This window comes from Ailuropoda melanoleuca, chromosome 19 (genome assembly GCF_002007445.2).
Source record: "Ailuropoda melanoleuca isolate Jingjing chromosome 19, ASM200744v2, whole genome shotgun sequence".
NCBI lineage: Eukaryota > Metazoa > Chordata > Mammalia > Carnivora > Ursidae > Ailuropoda > Ailuropoda melanoleuca.
In genome coordinates this window covers 1,447,345-1,470,599 of record NC_048236.1, presented here as the reverse complement: position 1 = coordinate 1,470,599, position 23,255 = coordinate 1,447,345, and the positions used below count along the sequence as shown (strand labels likewise).

Genomic DNA, 23,255 nt, shown 5'->3' with positions numbered 1-23,255 from the left:
TGGAAGAGCATATGACTCCTGATCTCGCGGTCATGAGTTCGAGCCCCACACTGGGATTTACATTAGTGATACTAAAAAAAAATAAATATTAGTCAGATTTGCCTTAAAGTTCACTTTGCTACCATGTGGAGAATGAACCATGAGGGACAAGAATACATATGGCAGTTCAGTTAGGCAATGTTGTCAATGATGAAATTAATTAATTTGGAGTAGGATAGTAGTAATGGAGAAGAACAGAAGTAGAATGATCTGATGGAAGAAGAACCAGCTGGACTTGAAATCTAAATGGGTATAGGTGATTCAGGTTTCTGGGTAGATGGAATGCCATTTACTAAGATAGGCTTCTCTTGTAAGTTACGTTCTTTTGTAACTTACAAGAGAAGCAAGTTACATTCTTTTCCCTTCTGTACTAGTGGTCTTAAACCTACAATGAAGCAAAAAGATAAAAACAAAACTCTTCTATTCTCTAGGGTCTAAATTTGGATCTTTGATTGATGGTTCCCAACTTGAAGTAAAGGCACATCTTGTATTATCGCGCTTTGAAGATATTGCGGGGTTTTTTGTTTGTTTGTTTCTACAAATTGAAGGTTTGTGGCAACCCTGTGTTGGGCAAGCCTCTTCAATGCCATCTTCCCAACAGCATTTGCTCATGTCATGCCCCTGCATCACATTTTGGTTATTCTTGCAATACTTCAAACTTCTTCATCATTGTATTTGTTATGGTGACCTGTGATCAGTGACCTTTGATGTTAACTGTCACAATTGGTTGGAGCACCAGGAACCACATTCATTTAAGATTGCAAACTTAAATGTAAACGTTTCATGTGTTCTGACTGCTACACTGACCAGGTGTTTCCCCATCTCCCTCCTTCTCCCTGGGCCTCTGTATTCCGAGACACAACACTGAAACTCTATAATGGCCTCTAAGTGTTCAAGTGAAAGGAAGAGTCAATCGATGTGGCAAACTTCACTGTTGTCTTATTTTAAGAAAACTGCCGCAGCCACCCCAACCCACATTCACCACCCCCCTGATCAGTCAGCAGCCAACAACATCGAGGCAGGACCCTCCACCAGCAAAAAGAAATCTGAGAAATCTCAGATGATGGTTAGCATCTTTTAGCAATAAAATATTTTTAAGTTAAGGTTATGTACTTTGTTTTTTATACATAATGTTATTAGACTACAGCAAGGTATAAGCATAACTTTCATGTGTACTGGGAAACCAAAAAATTCATTCGACTTGCTTTACTGCAGTGGCCTGGAAACCAACCTGCAATACCTACAAGGTATGCCTATAGGTGAAGATAATTTCATAAGGCACTATTTTCAACATTTCCAAAAAAGCATAGTTAACAACTCACTTTATTAAAAAACATTTAACCCACACCTAAGTATCTAGAACGCTACTGAAAAAGCAAAAAAGAAACTACTGATGTTCATCAGACCCTCACTTCAACTTGTAATCAACCTTAAATACGAACAGGACTCCAAAAAACTTGGTTAGAATTAAAAGTTAAAGGGAAGGTTGCTTGAGGCAAGTACATCACATGGAAAAAGTAAGCCCTTAACAGCTTCCATACAGCTATGAAAGAATCCAGCTCTCTGGTCACAAGTTTGTGACCTCCTCAATAATCAAAATGCAAACGGTAAAAATGTTAGTTACCAGGTTTATCACACAAAGAACAGAAAACTGCCTGTGCTTGAAACACGGGGCTTAAGTAAACTAACCATATTTAAATACTATGAAAGAAAGTATTATTGAAAACTAATTACTAAAAAAGAAAAGAGTATGTCCTATCCTAGCTATATTAAACTTAATTTGAGGAATTGGAATCAAAATGGTTAAAACAGAGCTTGAGCAAATTTGAATATAAAGAATAAATGGGTTGTACTTACATTATCTCTAAATCTGCTGGCAATTCACTTTCTTTTTCCCAGGTTAGTATCTCCACTGCATATCGAAACATAATAGCAAAAATGTTGTAGGTTCTTGCTATCACATCTTCTGATAAATGCACAAGAGGATCCTGAAAGAACAGAAAAAAAATTACAACCACCTTAAATGCACATTAATTCTCCTCTTTCCTGCTCTGCCTCTACCCCTCAAAATACTTCTTTAACCAGCTGACTGATCTTCCAGCTTTGGCTTCTCTTCAGTTTGATCCTGTACGTTACACCCCACCGAATCAGGCTTCCTGAAACATTCTGTTCATAATGATTCCAATTACTGAATCAATTGAACATAATCAATGGCACCCCAATGCCTAATGAGTAAATCTAAAAATTCTAGAATGGCATTCCAGGATCTTCAAAATCTAACATCAAACCTTACCTTTGTAGCTTCATATCCTACTAATCCCCAATTTCCAGAATAAACAAAGGAATGCTATCTAAGGACGGACAAGCAACATTTAGTTTTACAGGTATAAAGGAGTGCCTGATTTTCAGGACTCTAAAGGGGATAAGTCAACAAGGTCAGAAAACTGCCCCTTGATGCTGTAAGAATCACGCCCTTGTCTACTTTCTTTCAGCAGTGCACATCATGTATGCATGGAATGGGGAACTTTGCACCTATATTGAACAGGGAGTAAGTCACAAAAATTCTAGGTTAACATGAAAAAGTATTATATAAACACACACCAAGTTTATCATACCTTTTAGGCAAAATGTTTTACACAATTTTAATCTTAATGCTTTGCATGTTATTTAGCTTAATGGCTAGGTAATATTATATTCATTTGTCAAATAAGAAAATCAGTATGTTCTGGGGCGCCTGGATGGCACAGTGAGTTCTGCTTCCAACTCTTGATTTGGGCCCAGGTCCTGATCTCAGGGTTGTGAGATTGAGCCTGGCATTGGGCTCCCCACTGAGTGGGTAGTCTGCTTGAGAGATTATCTCTCCTCCTCCCTCTGCCTCTCCCCTGCTTGTGCACATGCTCTTTCTCGAAAATAAATAAATACATCTTTTAAAAAAGGAAAATCAGTATATTCCAACATCATGGACTGGGAATCAACACATTATTGCAAATATACATAAAGGAGTACATCCTCACCAAAGATAAGCCTAGTGGAACTGACACAAAACACATGGAGATGGGGAATAAAAGGAATGGGTGTAGAGCTTGAAGAACGTAAGGTTAAGTAAGAAGAGAAAGAAGATTTTTCTAAGTTTTATGAAAGCGCTTTTTACCTACAACTCTTCTCAAGGGTCTGTCTTTTAGTTTTTAAAGACTATAGGGTCTTTGTTGTAGATACTCAGTTTTGCTGTTGTAGTGGAAAAGCTATTCTGGACAATAACAAGCATTGCTGTGTTGCAATAAAATTCCGCTTACAGACATCACAATTTGAATTTCCTATCATTTTCACATGCCACAGATACCATCCTATTGATTTTTTCCAAGTATTTAAAAATATAAAAACCATTCTTAGCTTATGGTAGTGCCAGTAACAGGCTGAAGATAAGATGTGGCCTGTGGGGCCACAGTTTGCTGATCCCTGGCCTATATAATAAAAAAATGTCCCATCCCAAATGCCAAGAGCTGAGAAGACCTATGGAACTGCTAGGCATTATCCCTACAGAAGTATATTACCAAGTTTTTTCCAACTTTTTCTTAAGATGCAGGCCAAATGTATAACAAAAATTACATTCAATAAAAACAGGTCTATGACAGATTAAAAAAAGTACACTGCAAAAATTATATAGCTGTCTTCCATTTCAAGCATAAAATATAAAAAACCTAGATATATGTATAAATTTAGTGAGTGGGGACCAGGAATGCTAAACATAATGCTGTTTTAAAAATAGCTTCTCTTACAGTCTCATCCTTGAGGACTTCATTTCTCTTAACTGAATTCTTTTTTTTTTTTTTTTAAAGATTTTATTTATTCGACAGAGATAGAGACAGCCAGCGAGAGAGGGAACACAAAGCAGGGGGAGAGGGAGAGGAAGAAGCAGGCTCACAGCATAGGAGCCTGATGTGGGGCTCGATCCCATAACGCCGGATCACGCCCTGAGCCGAAGGCAGACGCTTAACCGCTGTGCCACCCAGGCGCCCCTCTCTTAACTGAATTCTTAAATAGGAATTAAATGGTAGAGTCCAGAGGAATTAAATGCCAAGTTGCTGAAGTATGTATTCTCCAGGCAGGACAATTCTTTCAGCCAGGAAGGTGATCTTGCTAACATCTATCTGAAATTCAGGAAATTAACTCATGTCTGCACTATTTGATAGCTACCCCACTAATATACAAAGATAAAGTCAACAGAGTAAAAGTGAGCAAATTTTCTTAGACAATTATTTAAGTCTACTCTAAAACAAACATTAAAAGATAATAAAAGTCCTAGGGTTTTTTCTTTTCAAATAATTTATTGAGATGAAATTCACAGAACATAAACTTAAGCATTTTAAAGTAAACTACTCTATGGTATTCATAATGTTGTACGACTACCACCTCTATAGAATTCCAAAACATTTCTATTACTTCAAAGTAAAACCCCTTCCCCATTAAGCAGTCCCCCACCCCCTTCCCAGGCCCTTGGCAATCACCAGTATGAATTCTGTCTACAGATTTACCTCTTCTGGATATTTTATATCAAGGGAATCATACAATATATGATCTTTTGTGTCTGGCTTCTTTCACTTAGCATGTTTTGGCAGGTTCATCCAAGTTGTACCATGTATCAGTGTTTCATTCCTTTTTATGTCAGAGTAATATTACATTGTATCTACATACCATAATTCATTTACCCATTCATCCACTGATAGACATTATGGCTGATACTTATTTATAAACACTTGTTTTCAGTTCTTTTGGGTATACACCTAAGAGTGAAATTACAGGCTCATATGGCAAGTCTGTTTAATCTATGGAGGAACAGTCAAACTGTTTCACAGCACCGAATCATTTCGCATCCCATTTAGCAATGTACAAGGGCTCCAATTTTTCTACAACCTCACCAACACATACATTTCTTCTTTCTGATTACAGCCATCTTAGTGGGTGTGAAGTGGTTTCAATGTGCACTTCCCTAATAACTAATGATGTTTTCATATGTTTATTGGTCATTTGTATGATATCTTCTTTGGAGAAGGGTCTATTCAAGTCCTTTGCCCATTTTTAATGGGGTTGTTTGTGGTTTTGTTGTTGAGCTGTTATGTAGTCTGGATACTAGACCCTTGTCAGATATATTAAGTTCCCCCTATCCACAGCTTCAGGAACTCCCAGGGCAACTGCAGACTGGAAACCGATAGTCCTTCTTCTGATGTATGGTCAGAAGGTCAACAGTAGCCTAACATTACATCACAATGCCTATGGCATTTACCTCACTTCATCTCATCAAAGTAGGCATTTTATCATCTCACATCATCACAGTACAATATTATAAGAGCAAATGAGTGAATGCACATTGACATAACTTTTATTATATTATTATAACTGTTCTATTTTATTTTAGTTATTGTCAGTCTCTTACTGTGCCTAATTTATAAATTAAATTTTATCATAGGTATGTATGTATGTATAGGAAAAAACACAGTATATGTAGGGTTTGGTGCCATCCATGATTTCAGGCATTAACAGGGGGTCTTGGAACAAGATAAGGTAGGACTACTGTATATGATTTGCAAATGTTTTCTCCCATGTTTTATATCAGTTTTGAATTTTTTTAAAAGTACAGCTCTTTTTGTCAAATATATCTTTGTCTATTTGTATTTTTACAAATGGAACTCCAATACCTAAAAGAGATAACAACAGAGCTCCTCCAACAGAAGTGGAGAAATCTGAAATCCTCATCACTGGGAGTCTATCTGTTACAAATCCTAGAACACTTACACAAAGCAAATGAAACACAAAATATATGTTTTCCATAGCATTCAACCATTTCACACAAATTTTAATCTGTCCTAAACACATGGAACACAGTCTAAAGACATTGTCCTACACCATAAAGTCTGGTTAAATTTTGAGACCTGTAAGGTATGTGCACCAGGAAGTATTATTAATGTTCACTTGTCCCAAATCCATATCAGACCTACTAACAATGCATAAGTACTTTGAATGTACCTACCCCTCTGCCATTTAAAAATAAAATCTGAAATAAGGATCTTGAATCAAACTTCAAATTGTCAGAAATAGCAGAAATTTAAGTATTTATTAAGAGTCTACTACATCATTACATATATCATTTAGAGAAAAATAATACAGAATCAACAATTTTAAAAAGAATATATTTACAGCTGGAGTGACTATAATCTGTATTGAGCAGTATACTGCCTTTATACTTGGTCCCATCACCTATCCAATGACACTGATAGGCCAGATGGTGATGAGGATTGGCTACCATGTACACTTAGAGAAAAGAAAAGTATCTAGCCTACAAAATCTTAGTCACAACACAAATATACGAAAACTAACCAAGTTAACTAGTCTCTACATATAGGAAAAACAATCCTTCAATGATAAACGAGGACTTAAAGCAAAACCTCAAATAATAAACCCAAATTAAATTAAATTTCCAGAATTTCAAGTGAGTTACTACCAGCAATGGTATGGCATCCATAAAATGCAACGAACTTGCAAGGTGTATCTGGTCACTGGTAATAGTGACAGGACTATTTTGCTTATCCCTTTCTCATAAGCTAATTCCTATGTCTGAAAATATTTCAAACTTGTGGTTAAAACAGTATTTCCTTAAAAACAACTTTGTGAAAATGTTTTTACCTCTTCTTCCTCAATTTCAGAGGTGTTAAGTTCATGTTTTTGACAGTAAGGACCCTCTTTCCAAGCTTCAGTATCACCACAGTCACAGAAACCTCCACCTCCTGATGTTGTCATCTTGAAAAAAAATTGTAAAGTATCTTGTCAATAAATATTTACTGAGGGCTATCAGATTATAAATAATATCAAGTGCTAAGGAAATAACATTGCTAAAGTGTTTAATTTCTTTGGAGGAGTAAAATTAAAGGCCAAACCTCTCAATGTTTTAAAGCTTAAATAAGCCTAAGCTAATTTAAGCAATTTCAAAATAAAGTAAGCTACTTTGTAATGTCTAATAAACCACAGATATTTTAAAGAGGCAAAATATGTCCACCTATAGGACTTCCTTAATTAGGAGAATCATGAGGGTTTTCCTGCTGGGTATAATGCGGGTATCAATGCCCCCAGGTTATAGTGCTCTAACGTAACATAACAGATTCCACTTATAAAGATACCTATCGTTGCTTTCCCCCAGGAGAGTCTAATGAGAGTACTACATCTGCATTAGAGAAAGGGACCAACAAAAACTATAGAGATAGTTTGCTTTTCTTTTCTAACACCCTCTAAATAGCATTCTTTGAAAGGAAAGCAGCTCAGGAAATGTAAAAGTAAAACTGTCTAGTGAGAAAGTTTTCACCACCTGCAGGGTTTAAGAACTATTCATACTTCCCTAAGATATGGCAATGATTCAAGGAATCTGGCAAGACAGAACTTATTATTTATTAGAAATTATGCTTTAAAAAAAATACTGTGAGAGTTTAGGAGTGGGTATTTGATGCAAATTTAGAATAAGCCCTATTATATTCTGCCCCAAAAAAGTATCTGTGTGTTACATATCAAAATATAATTAACGCAAACCCATAAATGACAGTTATTCCCAAGGGCTGCAAGGATATATGCCAAGAAACATGGGCAGGCAACCATTTGGAAAATGATAACCCTACAGTTTCTCTGTGCTTCTTATGGTTACCCAAGATAGGCAGAGCATCTTAAAGGAAACTGGGATTCTTTTACCGATTTATGAAAATAAAGAGACCATACAAAGATCCAAGGGGTCCAATTTTGTATCTGTTTTAGTTCATCATTATCAATACTCGGGTCGAGTGAAGAAAAACAAACAGGAAGAAATGTCCTCAGCCAACAGGGCTCCTGAGTTAATAAGACTGCAATATTCCCTCTCTGTGATTTCATTTGAAATTAGGGTACAAAGCTCCCGCTACTAACACTTCTCTAACTTTTGAATGTTCAAGGCTTTCTCTTCAACATCCAGTAGAGGAACCAACCAGGACAGGCTTAGCGATAATCTGCCTTTGCTCATATCCCTGATTTAAAAGCAAACACACCTGATTTTTGGAAGAGTACTGGCTGCATTACAGCAGTAGAAAAATAATAAAATTGGTGGGTCTCATGTTCTGGGGTTGGGCCCTCTTCTACAATGTAGCAGATGCCTCTTTAATATTAAGAAATGACAAATCTTCTGTAGAAGTTGACCAACAGATAGAATATTTCCTAAATTTCCTGACACTTTTCCCTACTCCTTTTCTCACATCCTTCCCATCAGAACCTCCCTCCCGCTTTTACCTCTCACCTTTAACCTCTAATTTCTCATAACTTTCTGCATAAACCTAGAATTATGAAAATAATAAACATACGGAAATAGCAAAACAAACTAGCTAAAAACCAATATGCAGGAACTGGTATCTTTGCTGTCTTTCCCAAACCATGTGTTCAAGAAGTTTGGATTCACAATTCATTTCTATACTGCTATCATACGCTTAACAGTGTTTAAATAACACATTTCTTAAACCACTCTCCTCCATTATAATGTTAAATCTTGGAATTTAAAAAAGGCAGAAAATGTATCTAACATAAAATTTAATAGTGGTTATGGTTATTATCTGGACATTACTAACCCTATATCGATGGTCTCTGTGAATACTTCCCAAAAAGCACTCCATGCATAAAACACAAGTTGGATCAACTGCACAGTCTCTGTAAAGTTAAAGAAAAAAAAAATCAGTGTCATAAAATAACTATGTATTTCACAACATAATATTTCAGTTTGAATCCATCCTAGAAGAGCCAGAATAGTGAACTGCCTTGGTGTTAGAAGAAAGGAAATATTATTTCCAAAGATCTGTCAGATCTTTGAGCAATGAAGCCAGCTTAAGAACCCGCTTCTCACACTACTGGATGTGTATATCTCATACTAGATTCAGGGAAATCACATTTTCATTTCATTTTGGTTGTTTCATTTGCTTTCATCATACTGCCAGTTAGATACATTTACAGATCATATCTTAAACAAGAGAATCCACATACTTCCATGAAATGAGATAGTGAGTTACAAAAATCTTTAAATTTCCCCTTATCCCAGTTACTGTAACCTCATAAGCAACCATTCTTCTGTGCTTACTGTGTGCCCTTTCATTTATGTATGTTCTTGCAAAATGTTTTTGAGTACATGTATTTTAAATGCATGTAACTCTTATATCATATATCTCATTACTTTTTCACTTCCATAACACAATCCATTCATTTTGTATGTGAACATCCGATCTGCTGCTTCTAATCGCTACATAATATGCCATGGCATTTTTCCAGAATATTTTCTCTCTCTACTCTCCCTGTACTGGACACCTGGATTACCTCCAATGCCTTTCTACCATATATAATGCTGTAATAAAAACAGTATAAATGTTCTCTTTCAGATGTGTCTAAAACTTTCTTTGGCATATAAACTCAGGAGCAGAATTGCTGGGTCATATATCTGTCAAGTTCTTAATTTAAATGCTATGCTACTGTCCAGAGTGGCTACACACCCCCACCAGTGTATGAGGGTTTTTATAGCCCTGTATCTTCATTGCATTTGGTTTTATCTAGTGTTCTAGTATGTGCAAGGCCAACATATTCGAAAAGGTATCTTACTGTTTTAATTTGCATGTCCCTGATTGTTAATATGTTTGCTCAACTCTTCACATACTTATTGCTTTTGGGGTTTCCTTTTCTATAAATTGTCTTTGCCCATCTTCCTACTGGGATTGCTTTCTTTATTTGCACAATCTAATCTAGAGGATATAATCACTTAGCAATATTAAACATTGCAAATATTGTCTCCCATTTGTTACCTGTGTATTAATTTTGCCTATGGGTCCTTTGTTAAATAGAACTACCTATTTTGATGCATTTAAATTCACACATACACATGCACTGGGTTTGTATTTTGAGGTTTTAAGAAGTTCTTTCCGGGGCGCCTGGGTGGCTCAGTTGTTTCGCGTATGCCTTTGGTTCAGGTCATGATCCCAGGGTCCTGGGATTGAGCCCTAAGCAGGGAGCCCGCTTCTCCCTCTCCCTCTGCTGCTCCCCCTGCTTGTGCTCTCTCTGTCAAATAAATAAATTAAATCTTCAAAAAAAAANAAAAAAAAAAAATAAAATTTAAAAAAAAAAAAAAAAAAGTAGTTCTTTCCCCAAACCCAGGTCACAACATTATTTTCTTCTATTAACCTTTCGGTTTTATCTTCCACATTTAGGTGGAATACAGTATACCTTTGCATATGATGTAGAATAAAGTTTTATTTCTCAATATATATTGAGTTCTTTTTTTTTTTTTAAGATTTTATTTATTTATTTGACAGAGATAGGGACAGCCAGCGAGAGAGGGAACACAAGCAGGGGGAGTGGGAGAAGAAAAAGCAGGCTCATAGTAGAGGAGCCTGATGTGGGGCTCGATCCCATAATGCTGGGAACACGCCCTGAGCCAAGGGCAGACGCTTAACCACTGTGCCACCCAGGCGCCCCTATATTGAGCTCTTTTTTCCCAACACCATCTACTAAACGATCTAACTTTATCTATTGGTTGTGATGTCATCTTTATAATACATTAACTTCCCACATCTCCTTGGGTCTATAGCTAAGCTCTCTAATATGTGTGAGTAGTCTATTTGTTCCTATACCATACCACACTATATTACTATGGCTTTGTAGTATATCTCAATATCTGGTGGGGTAAGTTCCCTTTTATTCTCTCTTTTAAAAATGTTGACTTAGCTATTCACAAACTCTTCTTTATTCTCCCACACATCACTTAGGATAAAGGTATAGAGTCTCTCAAAAATATCCAGCTAAAATTTTGACAGAGGCTAGTTAGAATTTATTGATAAACTTCAGGAGTAAGAACATCATTATCAGAGAAAATTATCACATCCATGATTATTTCTTAAGTTTTCTACTGAAGTTATAAAGTTTTCTTCATATGAATCCTTTATATTTTTGATTAGATTAATATCTAGATACGCTCTAGGTTTTATTTTAAACGATACATATTTTTTTAAAATCTCATTTTCTTGTTACTTAAGGATGATGATAAGAAATAGCACTGATTTTTTAGTACCCTTGATGAACTCAAGACAGTTCTAACAGCTTGCTGAATTCCATTGTGTTTATTTCCCAGGGTAAATGAATATATAGTCTGCATATAATGACAATTTTATCTCTTTCTTTACAATATTTACACCTTTTTTTCTTCCTTTATACTGCTGACAAGGACCACCAGGGATATATTAAACAGCAGCAGTAAGAGTAGGCAGCCTTGCCTTGCTTTAGATATTAAAAAAAAAAAAATCTAAAGGTTCTCCATTAGTATTATATTCACAGTAGGTTTACTAAGAAAGTGTCCTTCTAGGAAAAAAAAAAAAAAAACCAGCCTATATCTTGCCTTTCCTATATAAATTGTACCTGAAGCTAATCAAAGGACTGAAGAAGGACTGTGTTTCTTTTATAAAAGACAAGCTAATAAAGAAAGAAATGGTTAGTTAGAATATTTTGCTACCTCCTAATAAAATAATGATCTAGACAACAAGCATCAGTGACTGCTAGAACATTAGATAAAAAGCCTAATGAAGACCTTTTGAATGGTTCCATCTGCCAGGTACCTAAACCCACTGATCATCTTAACAAACAAAAAAACCAGACAAGCATCATGTGCTTCCTCACATGAAGAATTAAGCAAATCAATGTTTATGAAGTTATTATTCACCCCCCCAATACCACATAACAATGTAATCATGCCTAACTACCTGTTTAAAGGACACGCAGGGAATGAAGAAACATGTTAAACAACACCATGGGGACACAATAAACAAATACAGACTGCGGAAAATTCCACAGGACAAATGACCTGATCCCTAGTAACACAAATGAAAAAAAGAAAAGAAAAGAAAAATAAGAGGGAGAGGAGCTTTCATAGATTAAAAGAAAAAATGAGGAATAACAGCCAAATGCAATGTGTGGACTTTTGAATCCACATGTGAATCAATCAGGACAATTCCACTCAGGCTAGGTATTAGATAATGTTAAGGAATTTGCATTAATATTTTTAGGATGTTAATGGTTGCAGAGAAAAAAAGCTGTATTCTGAGTAAAAAGGCATGCTGTCTGGAATTTGCTTTAAAATAATCTGGCAGGTGGGGCGTCTAGGTAGCTCACTCGGTTTTAGCATCAGACTCTTGATTTTGGCTCCGTTCATAATCTCAGGGTCATGAGATGGAGTCCCTTGCGTCAGGATCTGCACAGGACATGGAGCCTGCTCACATTCTCTGTCTGCCCTCTCCCCACCCCCACGCTCTTTCTCTCTCTCCCAGGATCCTGAGATCATGACCTGAGCCAAAGGCAGACGCTTAACTGACTGAGCCACCCAGGCGTCCCTGTTCTCTCTCTCTCTCTCAAAAAAATAATCTGGCAGGGCAAGAAAAAAAATGTGTGTGTGTATATGTGTGTGCATAAATATATTGGTAATTGCTGAAGCTGTGCAATGAGTACATGTCAGATTTATTATGCCATTCTTTCACTCTATTTTTAATATGTTTGAAAATGTCCATAACAAAAAGTTTCTAAAAATCCAACACCCAAATATTCAGTAGTTTGCTAAGAATTTGTATCATAAACGATTGCTGAAATTTATAAAATGCTTTCCAGGATCAACTCAGAAAAAGTTTTCTTCTCTATTAATATGGTGAATTACATTAATAATTGTTTTAAAGATGAACTACTTAGATTCCTGAACTAAACTCCATTTGATTATAATGCATTATTCTTTTAGTATATTCCTGGATTCGGACTGCTAATATTTTATATAGGATCCTTTCAGCTACATTAATAAAAGAGATGGCTTTAGAATCTCTTGAATTTATCAGGGATTGAAAACAAGACTATATTAGGCTCATAAAGAGTTAAGGCCGTTTTCACTTTTTCCATTTTTTGTAGTAACCTGTGTAAAAGAGGAATTAATTTTCCTTTGAAATTCGGTAGACCTTACCTTTACAGTCACCTGATTTGTGGGAAGGAAGATCTTTGATTACCATTCCAATGTTTTTCATACTGTATTCAAGCTATCATTTTTCTATGAATTTATCCATTTCATCTAAGTTTTTGAATTTTTTTTAGCATTTAGTTGTTCATAATTCTTATATTTCAGAGTTTGCCAAACTTTCTTTAGTGCCTCCATACTTTTTTTTTTTTTTAGGGTACCTTTAGACTAAAAGAAATACTTTATTATTCTGTTTATCAAATAAGGCTCAAACAAGTTAGTACTGTTGGTCACTGAACAATTTTTTTAACACTTAGAATCAAACCAGACACTACCACCTTCATTGCCTATTCCACAAAGTATCGGTTTTTCAATCACAGCAATGTTGAGGACCTACCTTCTTAAGACATGACATCATCAAAAGGAATGCAGCGTGTTTCTCAATTTTCATTTTGAATTTTACGTATCTGCATTCTTCTTATTCAGTCTTGCAAGGAAATTGGCTTAACAATTCCAAAGAGTCAGTATAGCTCAACATTTTACTTTTCTTTTTTTTTTTTTTTTAAAAAGATTTTATTTATTTATTCGACAGAGATAGAGAGCCAGCGAGAGGGGGAATACAAGCAGGGGGAGTGGGAGAGGAAGAAGCAGACTCATAGCGGAGGAGCCTGATGTGGGGCTCGATCCCATCACGCCGGGATCACGCCCTGAGCCGAAGGCAGATGCTTAACCGCTGTGCCACCCAGGCGCCCCTACTTTTATTTTCTGACCTTTTCTTTTTTTTTTCCTTTGTGTGCTCAATTGTTCTTCTAACCTACTGAGCTCAATGTTTACCCTATTTATTTTTATTTTTTCTTTGCAATAATTTTACGCATAGAAAAGGTGCAAAAATAGCAGAGTTCTTTTATACCCTAAACAAATTTTTCCTCATGTTAATACAAGGAAATTAATATTGGCACAATATTATTAACTACAGCCCTTAATCAGAAGTAATCAGTTTTCTCACTATGGTCCCCTTTTCTCTTTCAGGATACAAGATCCCACATTGTATCAGACATCATGGCTCCTTAGTCTCCTCCAAATTCTAACAGTTCCTCAGTCTTTTCTCGATTTTTGTGACTGTACCCTTTTGAAGACTACTCATTAGTTATGTTGTAGAGGTACCACAATTTGGTTGTTTGACATGTTCATGATCAGATTAAGTTATGCATTTTTGGCAAGGATACTACAGAAATGATGTTGCCGGAAGTGATGCTCTGTCCTTCTCAGTACGTTGTAACGAGGGGTACACGATGCTGATTTGATATGCCATAGTACCGGTGGCATTAACTTTGTTTACTTTGTTAGGATGGTGTCTGCCAGATTCCTTCACTATAAAGTTGCTATTGTACCTTTAATAATTAAATATATTTGGGGAGATACTTTGAGACTATGCAAATATCCTCCTATATCTCAAACTTTCATCCACTACTTTTAGCATCTACCAATGGATCTTGTCTACAGTTCCTGCTGTGTTATTTGCCTAATGGTAACTTTTTATTTCCTGCATTCCTGTCTTATTAATTGGAATTTTTCAGTATGGGAAAACTACTGAAAACATCCCTTCTCTCCCATTTATTCATTCATCCAAATACTTCTATCAGTGTGGAATCATGAATATTTATTTTATTCTATGGGTTTCAGTTTAATCCAATCATTATTTTATTGTTCAAACTGTTTCAACTGTGGCCACTGGGAGCTCTTTCAGGTTGGCCCCTGTGCCCTTTCAACATGCCCCCTCCTCTTCTTGGGGGGAGGGAACACCACAAGATGTTCCAAACTTAATTTGTATTTTCTCTGTCCCAGCCCTGGAATTAATCATTTCATCATGGAGCTCCGATTCCTTTTATTGGACATTGGTATTTAGAAACCAGTATCTGCGTACTAGATGTGCTCACTGCTACAGGAGTTCCATTGTTTCTAGGCCCTTTCAGCAGACAAAACCGGGAAATGTATGTATGTATAGTTATTTTTAAATTTTTTTTCATCATAGTAAGTGTATTCTTTAATCCTCATCCCCTACTTCTCCCATCTCCCACCAACCTTCCCTCTGGTAATCATCAGTTTGTTCTCTATAGAGTCTGTTTTCTTAGCTTGTCTCTCTTTTCTCTGCTCGTTTGCTTTGTTTCTTTTCTTTTTTTTTTTTTTTAAAGATTTTATTTATTTATTCGACAGAGAATAGAGACAGCCAGCGAGAGAGGGAACACACGCAGGGGGAGTGGGAGAGGAAGAAGCAGGCTCATAGCAGAGGCCTGATGTGGGGCTCGATCCCATAACCGGGATCACGCCCTGAGCCGAAGGCAGACGCTTAACCGCTGTGCCACCCAGGCGCCCCCGTTTGCTTTGTTTCTTAAATTCCACATATGAGTATGATCATATGGTATTTGTCTTTGACTTATTTCGCTTAGCATTATACTTTCTGGCTTTATCCACACTGTTGCAAATAGCAAGATTTTTTTTTTAATGGCTGAGTAATATTCCATTGTATAATATATACCAGATCTTCTTTACCCATTCATCTATCCATGGACACCTGGGCTGCTTCCATACTTTGGCTATTGTAAATAATGCTGCAATAAACACAGGGGTGCATGTATACTTTGAATTAGTGTTTTTGTATTTGCGGGGTAAATACCTGGTAGTATGATTACTGGATCACTGGGTAGTTCTATTTTTAAGTTTTTGAGGAGCCTCCATACCGTTTTCCATAGTGGCTACACCAGTTTGCATTCCTACCAGCGTCCATGAGGGTTGCTTTTTCTTCACATCCTCATCAACACTTGGTTGATTGTTTTAGCCTTTCTGACAGGTGTGAGGTGGTATTTCACTGTAATTTTGATTTGTAATTCCCTGATGAATGATGTTGAGCATCTTTTCATGTCTGTCAGCCACCTATGTGTCTTCTTTGGAGAAACGTCTGTTCATTTTTAAATTGGATTACTTGTTGTTTGGGTGTTGAGTTGTATGAGTTCTTTATATATTTTTGGATACTAACCCTTTATCTGATATGTCATTTGCAAATAGCTTCTCCCATTCAGTAGATTGTCTTTTAGTGTTGTTGACTGTTTCATTTGCTGTGCATAAGTTTTATTTTAATGAAATCCCAATAGTTTACTTTTGCTTTTATTTCTCTTGCCTCAGGAGACATATAGAAAAATATTGCTATGGCTGATGTCAGAGAGATTATTGCCTATGCTCTCTTCAAGAATTTTTATGGTTTCAGGCCTCACATTTAGGTGTTTAATTCATTTTCAATTTATTTTTGTGTATGATGAAAGAAAATGGTCTACTTTCATTCTTTTGCATGTGCCTGTCCAGTTTTTCCAACACCATTTGTTGAAGAGACTGTTTTTTCCCACTGTATATTCATTCCTTCTTTGTTGAAGATTGACTGTACACTTGCAGGTTTATTTCTGGGTTTACTGCTCTGTTCCACCATTGATCTGTATGTCTATTTTTATGCTAGTACCATACTGTTTTAATTACTACCACTTTGGGGCACCTGGGTGGCTCCGTCAGTTGAGCATCCGACTCAGGGTCTTGGGATAGAGCCCTGCATTGGGTTCCATGCTCGGCGGGGAGTCTGCTTGAGGATTTCTCTCCCTCTGCTCATGCACGCATACATTCTCTCTCTCTAATAAATAAATTAAATCTTAAAAAAAAATTCCTTTTTAAAGATTTTATTTATCTATTAGAGAGAGAGACAGAGAAAGAGCATATGAGCGGGGAGGAGGGAGGGGCAGAGGGAGAGGCAGACTCCCCACCGAACAGGGAGCCTGATGCAGCACTTGAACCCAGGATCCTGGGATCGTGACCTCAGCTGAAGGCAAATGCTTAACGGACTGAGCCACCCAGGTGCCCTACCACTTTGTAATATAACTTGCAATCTGGAATTCTGATACTTTCATTTTTTTTTTTTCAAGACTGCTTTGGCTATTCAAGGTCTTTTGTGATTCCATACAGATTTTAGGATTGTTCTAGTTCTGTGAAAAATACTGTTGGTAATTTGATAGGGATTGCATTAAGACTATGGATTGCTTTGGATAGTACAGACATTTTAATAATACTTGTTCTTCCAATCCATGAACATTCCATGGAATGTCTTTCCATTCCCTTCCATTGTCTTCAATTTCTTTCAACAGTGTTTTATAGTTTTCAGAGTACAAGTCTTTTACCTCTTTGGTTAAGTTTATTCCTAGATATTTTATTGTTTTTGGTGCAATTATAAATGGGATTGCTTTCTTAATTCACTTTCTGCTGTTTCATTATTAGTGTATAGGAATGCAACAGATTTCTGTTCGTTGATTCTATAAACTGTGACTTTACTGAATTTGTTTTATCACTTCTAATAGCTTTCTGGTGGTGTCTTTAGGGTTTTCTATATATAGTATCATGTCACCTGCAAACAGTGAGGGTTTTACTTCTTCCTTACCAATTTGGATGCCTTTTATTTATGTTCTCTAATTGCTGTGGCTAGGACTTCCAGTCCTATGTTGAATAAAAGCGGTGATAGAGGACATCCTTGTCTTGTTCCTGACCTTAGGGGAAAAGCTCTCAGTTTTCACCATTAAGTATGATGTTGGCTATATGTTTTTCTTTTAAGGCCTTTATTGTGCTGAGATATATGTTCCCTCTAGGCCTACTTTGCAGAGGGTTTTTTTTTTTTTTTTTTAAGATTTTACTTATTTGACAGAGAGAGTGACAGCCAGCGAGAGAGGGAACACAAGCAGGGGGAGAGGGAGAGGAAGAAGCAGGCTCCCAGCGTAGGAGCCTGATGTGGGGCTCGATCCCAGAACGCCGGGATCACGCCCTGAGCCAAAGGCAGACGCTTAATGACTGAGCCACCCAGGCACCCCATGCAGAGAGTTTTTATCATGAATGGATGTTGTACTTTGTCAAATGATTTTTCTGCATCTACAGAAATGATTATATGGTTTTTATCCTTTCTCTTACTGATGTGACGTATCACGTAGATTGTTTTGTGAATATCGAACCCTCCTTGCATCCTGGGAATAAATCCCACTTGATCGTGGTGTACGATTTTTTTTAAATGTATTGTTGGATTCGGTTTGCTGATATTTTGTTGTGGATTTCTGCATCTATATTCGTCAGAGATATTAGCCTGTAATTCTCTTTTTTTGTGGTGCCTTTACCTGGTTTTAATACACTGGCCTCACAGAATGAATTTGAAAGTTTTCCTTTCTCTTGTATTTTTTGGAATAGTTTGAGAATAGGCATTAAATCTTCCCTAAATGTGTGATAGAATTCACCTGTGAAGCCGTCTGGTCCTTGACTTTCATTTATTGGGAATTTTTAAATTACTGATTCAATTTCATTGCTAGTAATTGGTCTGTTCAAATTTTCTTTTTCCTGTTTTAGTTTTGGTAGGTTGTACCTTTCTAGAAATTCATCCATTCCAAGTTTTCCAATTTTTTGGCATATAGGTTTTTCATAATATTCTATAACAACTGTTTGTATTTCTGTGGCATTGGTTATTTCTTTCACTAATGATTTTGTTTATTTGGGTTTTCCCTCCCTCTCTTTTTTTAAATGAGTCTTGCTACAGGTTTATCAATTTTGTTGATCTTTTCAAAGAACCACATCCTGGATTCATTGATCTTTTTTTTTTTTCTTTAGTTTCTATATCATTTATTTCTGCTCTGCTCTTTATTATTTCCTTCCTTTTGCTGGGTTTGGGTTTTGTTCTCCTTTTTCTAGCTCCTTTAGGTATAAGGTTAGGTTGTTTGAAATTTTTCTTGCTTTTTGAGGTAGGCCTGTATTGCTATAAACTTCCCTCTTAGAACCACTTTTGCTACATCCCAAAGATTTTGGACAACTGTGTTTTCGTTTTCATTTGTTTCCACCACATAGCTTATTTTTAACCTTTCTTTTTTTTTTTTTTGGCAAATATTTTAAAAGTATATATTTCCTACTAAATACTCCTTTAGCTAAATTTCAACACATAATGTTATCATTCAGTTCTTCTAAATTTCCTTAGTGATTTCAGTGATATTCTTTTACTCAAGATTAGCAATGTTAGTTTCCAAACATAAAATTTATTTAGCCTACCCTTTTGTTGTTTCTAAATTTATTAAACACAGTGGGAGAACAATCTGTATGGTTCTGAGCCTCCCTTGAGAATTAACTGAAGTTTCCTTTAACATCAAATATACAGATTGCTTTTTAAAAACTGAGATGTACTTCACATATAAAATTCATCTTTTTAAAAGTGTTCACCCTAGGAGCGCCTGGCTGGCTCAGTCACCAGAGCATGTGATTCTTGATCTCAGGATCATGAGTTCAAGCCCCATGTTGGGTGTAGGGCTTATTTTAAAAACAAAAACAAATACAATGGCTTCTTAATTAAAAAAAAAAAAAAGTGTCCAACTTGGCAGTCTGTACTATTACAAGGTTGCACAAACATAATGAACCAGAATGTTTGGAGAAACGTCTATTCAGATCCCTTGCCCATTTTTAAAATTTGGTTGTCTTTTTGTGTCCCTTAGTTTTCTACCATAATTTCTATTTATCAGATATGAAAGCTGCTATTCCAGCTTTCTACTTTATCATACTTTTGGCTGGTGTTTTTTTCTCTGTTTCTATTCCTATTTTTAGTGACTTCCAGTTTCACTTTGCCTCTCATAGACAGCATTTCTGGATCTCTAAAAACCAACCTGAGAGCCACTGTCTTTACATAATTATAAAGAAAAGTAAAGCCAGACCCTTGTTCTCGAAGCCCATCATTTAACAGAAAAGACAAATGTGTACAATTACAGGACCAGTTGTTAACTGCCATATTAAAGTTATGCTGGTTTGGTGAAAGCACACACAGATCCCTGAGATTTTAGAGCTTTAGCAAAAGCAGTCATCTCCAAACTCTCTTGAATCCTATGCTTATTAGAATGTTCAGAGTGTACACTGTCTACATAAATACATTTGTATTACACACATATATTCATAGTAATTTTACATATATTTTTAAGTTTATTTAGGCACTACTACTATGTAGTACTAATTAGTCCCTCAATTATCCTACTATGTAACTGGAATCCCAGGAGTGGAAAATATGAGACAAAAGTATATTTGAAAAGTAATAACCGAAACTTCCCAAATCTGGTTAAAGACATCAACTTATGATCCAAGAAACTCAAGGGACCCCATAAGGATAAAAACAGAGAACATACCACTAGGCATATCACAGTCACACTGCTAAAATCCAACAATAAAGTGCAAGTCTTGAAGGCAGCTAGAGAAAACCAGCACACTTGATACAGAGCAACGCAGATATGCTAATAAAAGTGGACATCATCAGAAACAACAGAGATCAGAAGACAATGGAACAAGATCTTTAAAATGCTGAAAAGGAAAAAAAAAAAAAAAAAAGTATCAACCCAGCATTCTACATTCAGGAAAATATCCCTAAAAAATGAGTGCAGACTTCCAGTTTCCAGTGAGCATGTACTAAGTTTGGAGGTTGCCCCACTGTCCTAACAAGTAAAAAGCTAAACAAACTGAAAAACCAACTCTTCTTAGATTTACAAAAGTAAGGTCACAGAACAAACTGCTACCCCTGAAATTACAGAGACCCATAAATGAATACAGAGAAACACAACTTGTGAGAGCAGCAACCGAAAAATGCAAACCTCTACAGGAACCAGTGCTGAGGTAGGGAAACGTACCTGACAAATTTACCTGACAAGCTGCTGGAGGCTCAGTGTGAATGTTTGAGAGATTAAAAGTCCAGTCACTGGGAACCAGAGGGGGACCCAGTCATTGGGGGCCCTAACATTTTAGTGAGTTCTATTTCCTGGAATTCTACTAGGTTCTCACAGTGAACATCAGAGAAAAATCCTCTCCTGTTTCCAGCAGGTAGGAAAAAAAGAAACCATTCCGAAATATGCAAAGGCATTCTGTTCTTAAAAAGTCTGCCCTCAGAAGAAACTATATTCAGAGCCTAACCTGCTAGGCTTTTATCAGAGTCTAACTGACCTGGAAAAGAGAAATATCCACTTCCAGCCCACTCTAGCCATTCTGTCCCACATAAAGACAGGTGTGTGGCGGGGGGGGGGGCAATGAAAAGTACGTGGGAAGTTCAGAGCCAAGAGATACAGGCCAACTAGAAGACTGAGATCTAATCATAGGACTACAGAATGCTTCCCCTCCCCCACACCTTACTGCCACATCACTAAAGGCTTATGGAATTCCTTTTACCTGGTATATCATATGCCTGGCTATCACCAAAAAATTGTAAGACTAACTAAAAGGCAAAAAATTCAGTTTGAAGAGACAGACGAAGCATCAAAATCAGACTCAGGTTATGTCAGAAATGTTGGATTTATCAGATCTGAAATTTAAAACAACTGTAACTAATACATTAGAGCCTCTGATGGATATAGTAGACAGCATGCAAGAACAGAAGGGCAATGGAAGCAGAGATAGAAATTTTAAGAACTAAAAAGAAATGCTAGAGATCAAAACATTGTAACAGAATGAAGAATGCCTTTGATGGGCTTATTAGTAGACTGGACATAGCTGAGCAAAGAATCCTTGAGTTTGAGGATATCTCAACAATCTGAAAAGCAAACAGAAAAAAGACTGAAAGAAACACAGAACAAAATATCCACAGATTGTGAGACAACTACAAAAGATATAATGTATGTTTAACAGGGATACCAGAGAAGACAAAAAGACAAAAGAAAAAGGAGGGATGTATGGGTGGCTCAGCTGGTTGTGTCTGCCTTCAGCTCAGGTCATGATCCCAGGGTCCTGGGTCCTCTCTCTCTCTGACAAGTAAATGAATAAAATCTTGAAAGAAAGAAAGAAAAAGGAACAGAAGAACTCTTTGAAACAATAATTACTGAGAACTTCCCTAAAATAATGTCAGACACCAAACTACAGATCCAGAAAGCTCAGAGAACATCAAGTAAAATAAATCCCAAAAAGACTATTCCTAGGCATATTATTTTCAGATCACAGAAAATGAAAGATAAAGAAAAAGAAGCCAGAGGAGAAAAACACCTTACCTACACAGGAATAAAGATAAGAATTATATCTGGATTTCTCAGAAGCCATACAAGCTAGAGGAGAGTAGAGAGGAATTTTTTTGTTTTAAGATTTTTTATTCATTTATTTGACAGAGAGAGAGGGAACACAAGCAGGGGGAGCAGCAGGCAGAGGGAGAAGCAGGCCTCCCACTGAGCAGGGAGCCAGATGCGGGGCTCAATCCCAGGACTCTGAGATCATGACCTGAGCTGAAGGCAGACGCTTAACGACTGAGCCACCCAGGCACCCTAGAGTGGAATAATTAAAATGTTGAAGGAAAAACCCCACCAACCTAGAATTCTGTACCTGCAAAATTATCTTTCAAAAGTGAAGGAGAAAGAAAAATTTTCTCAAAGTAAACTTGGATTAATTGTAAACACATACTGCAAATTCTAGGGCAACAACAGAATAAAGGGAAAAAAAAGTATAACGGATATGTTATAATACGTAGGAGTGGCTATAAAACATCTGATAAAACAGACCTGAGACAAAGAATATTACCAGAATTAATAAAGGACAATGACAATTCATAATGATAAAAGGGTCAATACATCAGGAAGTCACAGCAATTATAAACACCTATGTATGTGGCTAATAATAGAGCTTATAGATAACTGAAATATAAACTGATAGAACTAGAAGAAATAAATCCACAATCACATTTGGATATTTTCATATCCTTTTCTCAGTAATTGATAAAACAGCTAGTCATAAAAATCAATAAATAAGCATACAGAAGACCTGATTTGATACTACCAACCACCTTGTCCTAACTGACATTTACAGAATATTATACTCAACAACTGCCAAATACACCTTCTTTTCAAGTGTATATGGAATGTTCAAGACTGACCATGGTCCTGAATCATAAAACAAGTCTTTTTATTTTTTTTTAAAGAGTTCTAAAATTTATTTATTTGACAGAGAGCACAAGCCGAGGAAATGGCAGGCAGAGGAAAAGGGAGAAGCAGGCTCCCCACCGAGCAGGAAGCCTGACGTGGGGCTCGATCCCAGGACCCTGAGATCATGACTGGAGCCAAAGGCAGATGTTTAACCAGCTGAGCCACCCAGGCGCCCCACATAAAACAAGTCTTAATAAATTTCAAGGCTGAAACCT

The 23,255-nt window shown here is 36.5% G+C and overlaps 1 protein-coding gene across 9 annotated transcripts in view; it reads right to left on the bottom strand.

Annotated features, from left to right (window-relative positions):
• Positions 1–23,255, bottom strand: part of UBR2 (ubiquitin protein ligase E3 component n-recognin 2) — a 125,268-nt gene that overhangs the window by 78,319 nt on the left and 23,694 nt on the right. For all 9 annotated transcript variants that reach the window (XR_004622065.1, XR_004622064.1, XM_034648003.1 and 6 more), the window contains exons 3-5: positions 8,667–8,745; positions 6,718–6,831; positions 1,897–2,027 (exon numbers count right to left, since the gene is read on the bottom strand). Coding sequence is in view for 7 of the 9 variants with exons in the window: in XM_034648003.1 (XP_034503894.1) it covers positions 1,897–2,027; positions 6,718–6,831; positions 8,667–8,745 (324 nt within the window). In the remaining 2 variants the exon portion in view is untranslated. The remainder of the gene's footprint in view (positions 1–1,896; positions 2,028–6,717; positions 6,832–8,666; positions 8,746–23,255) is intronic.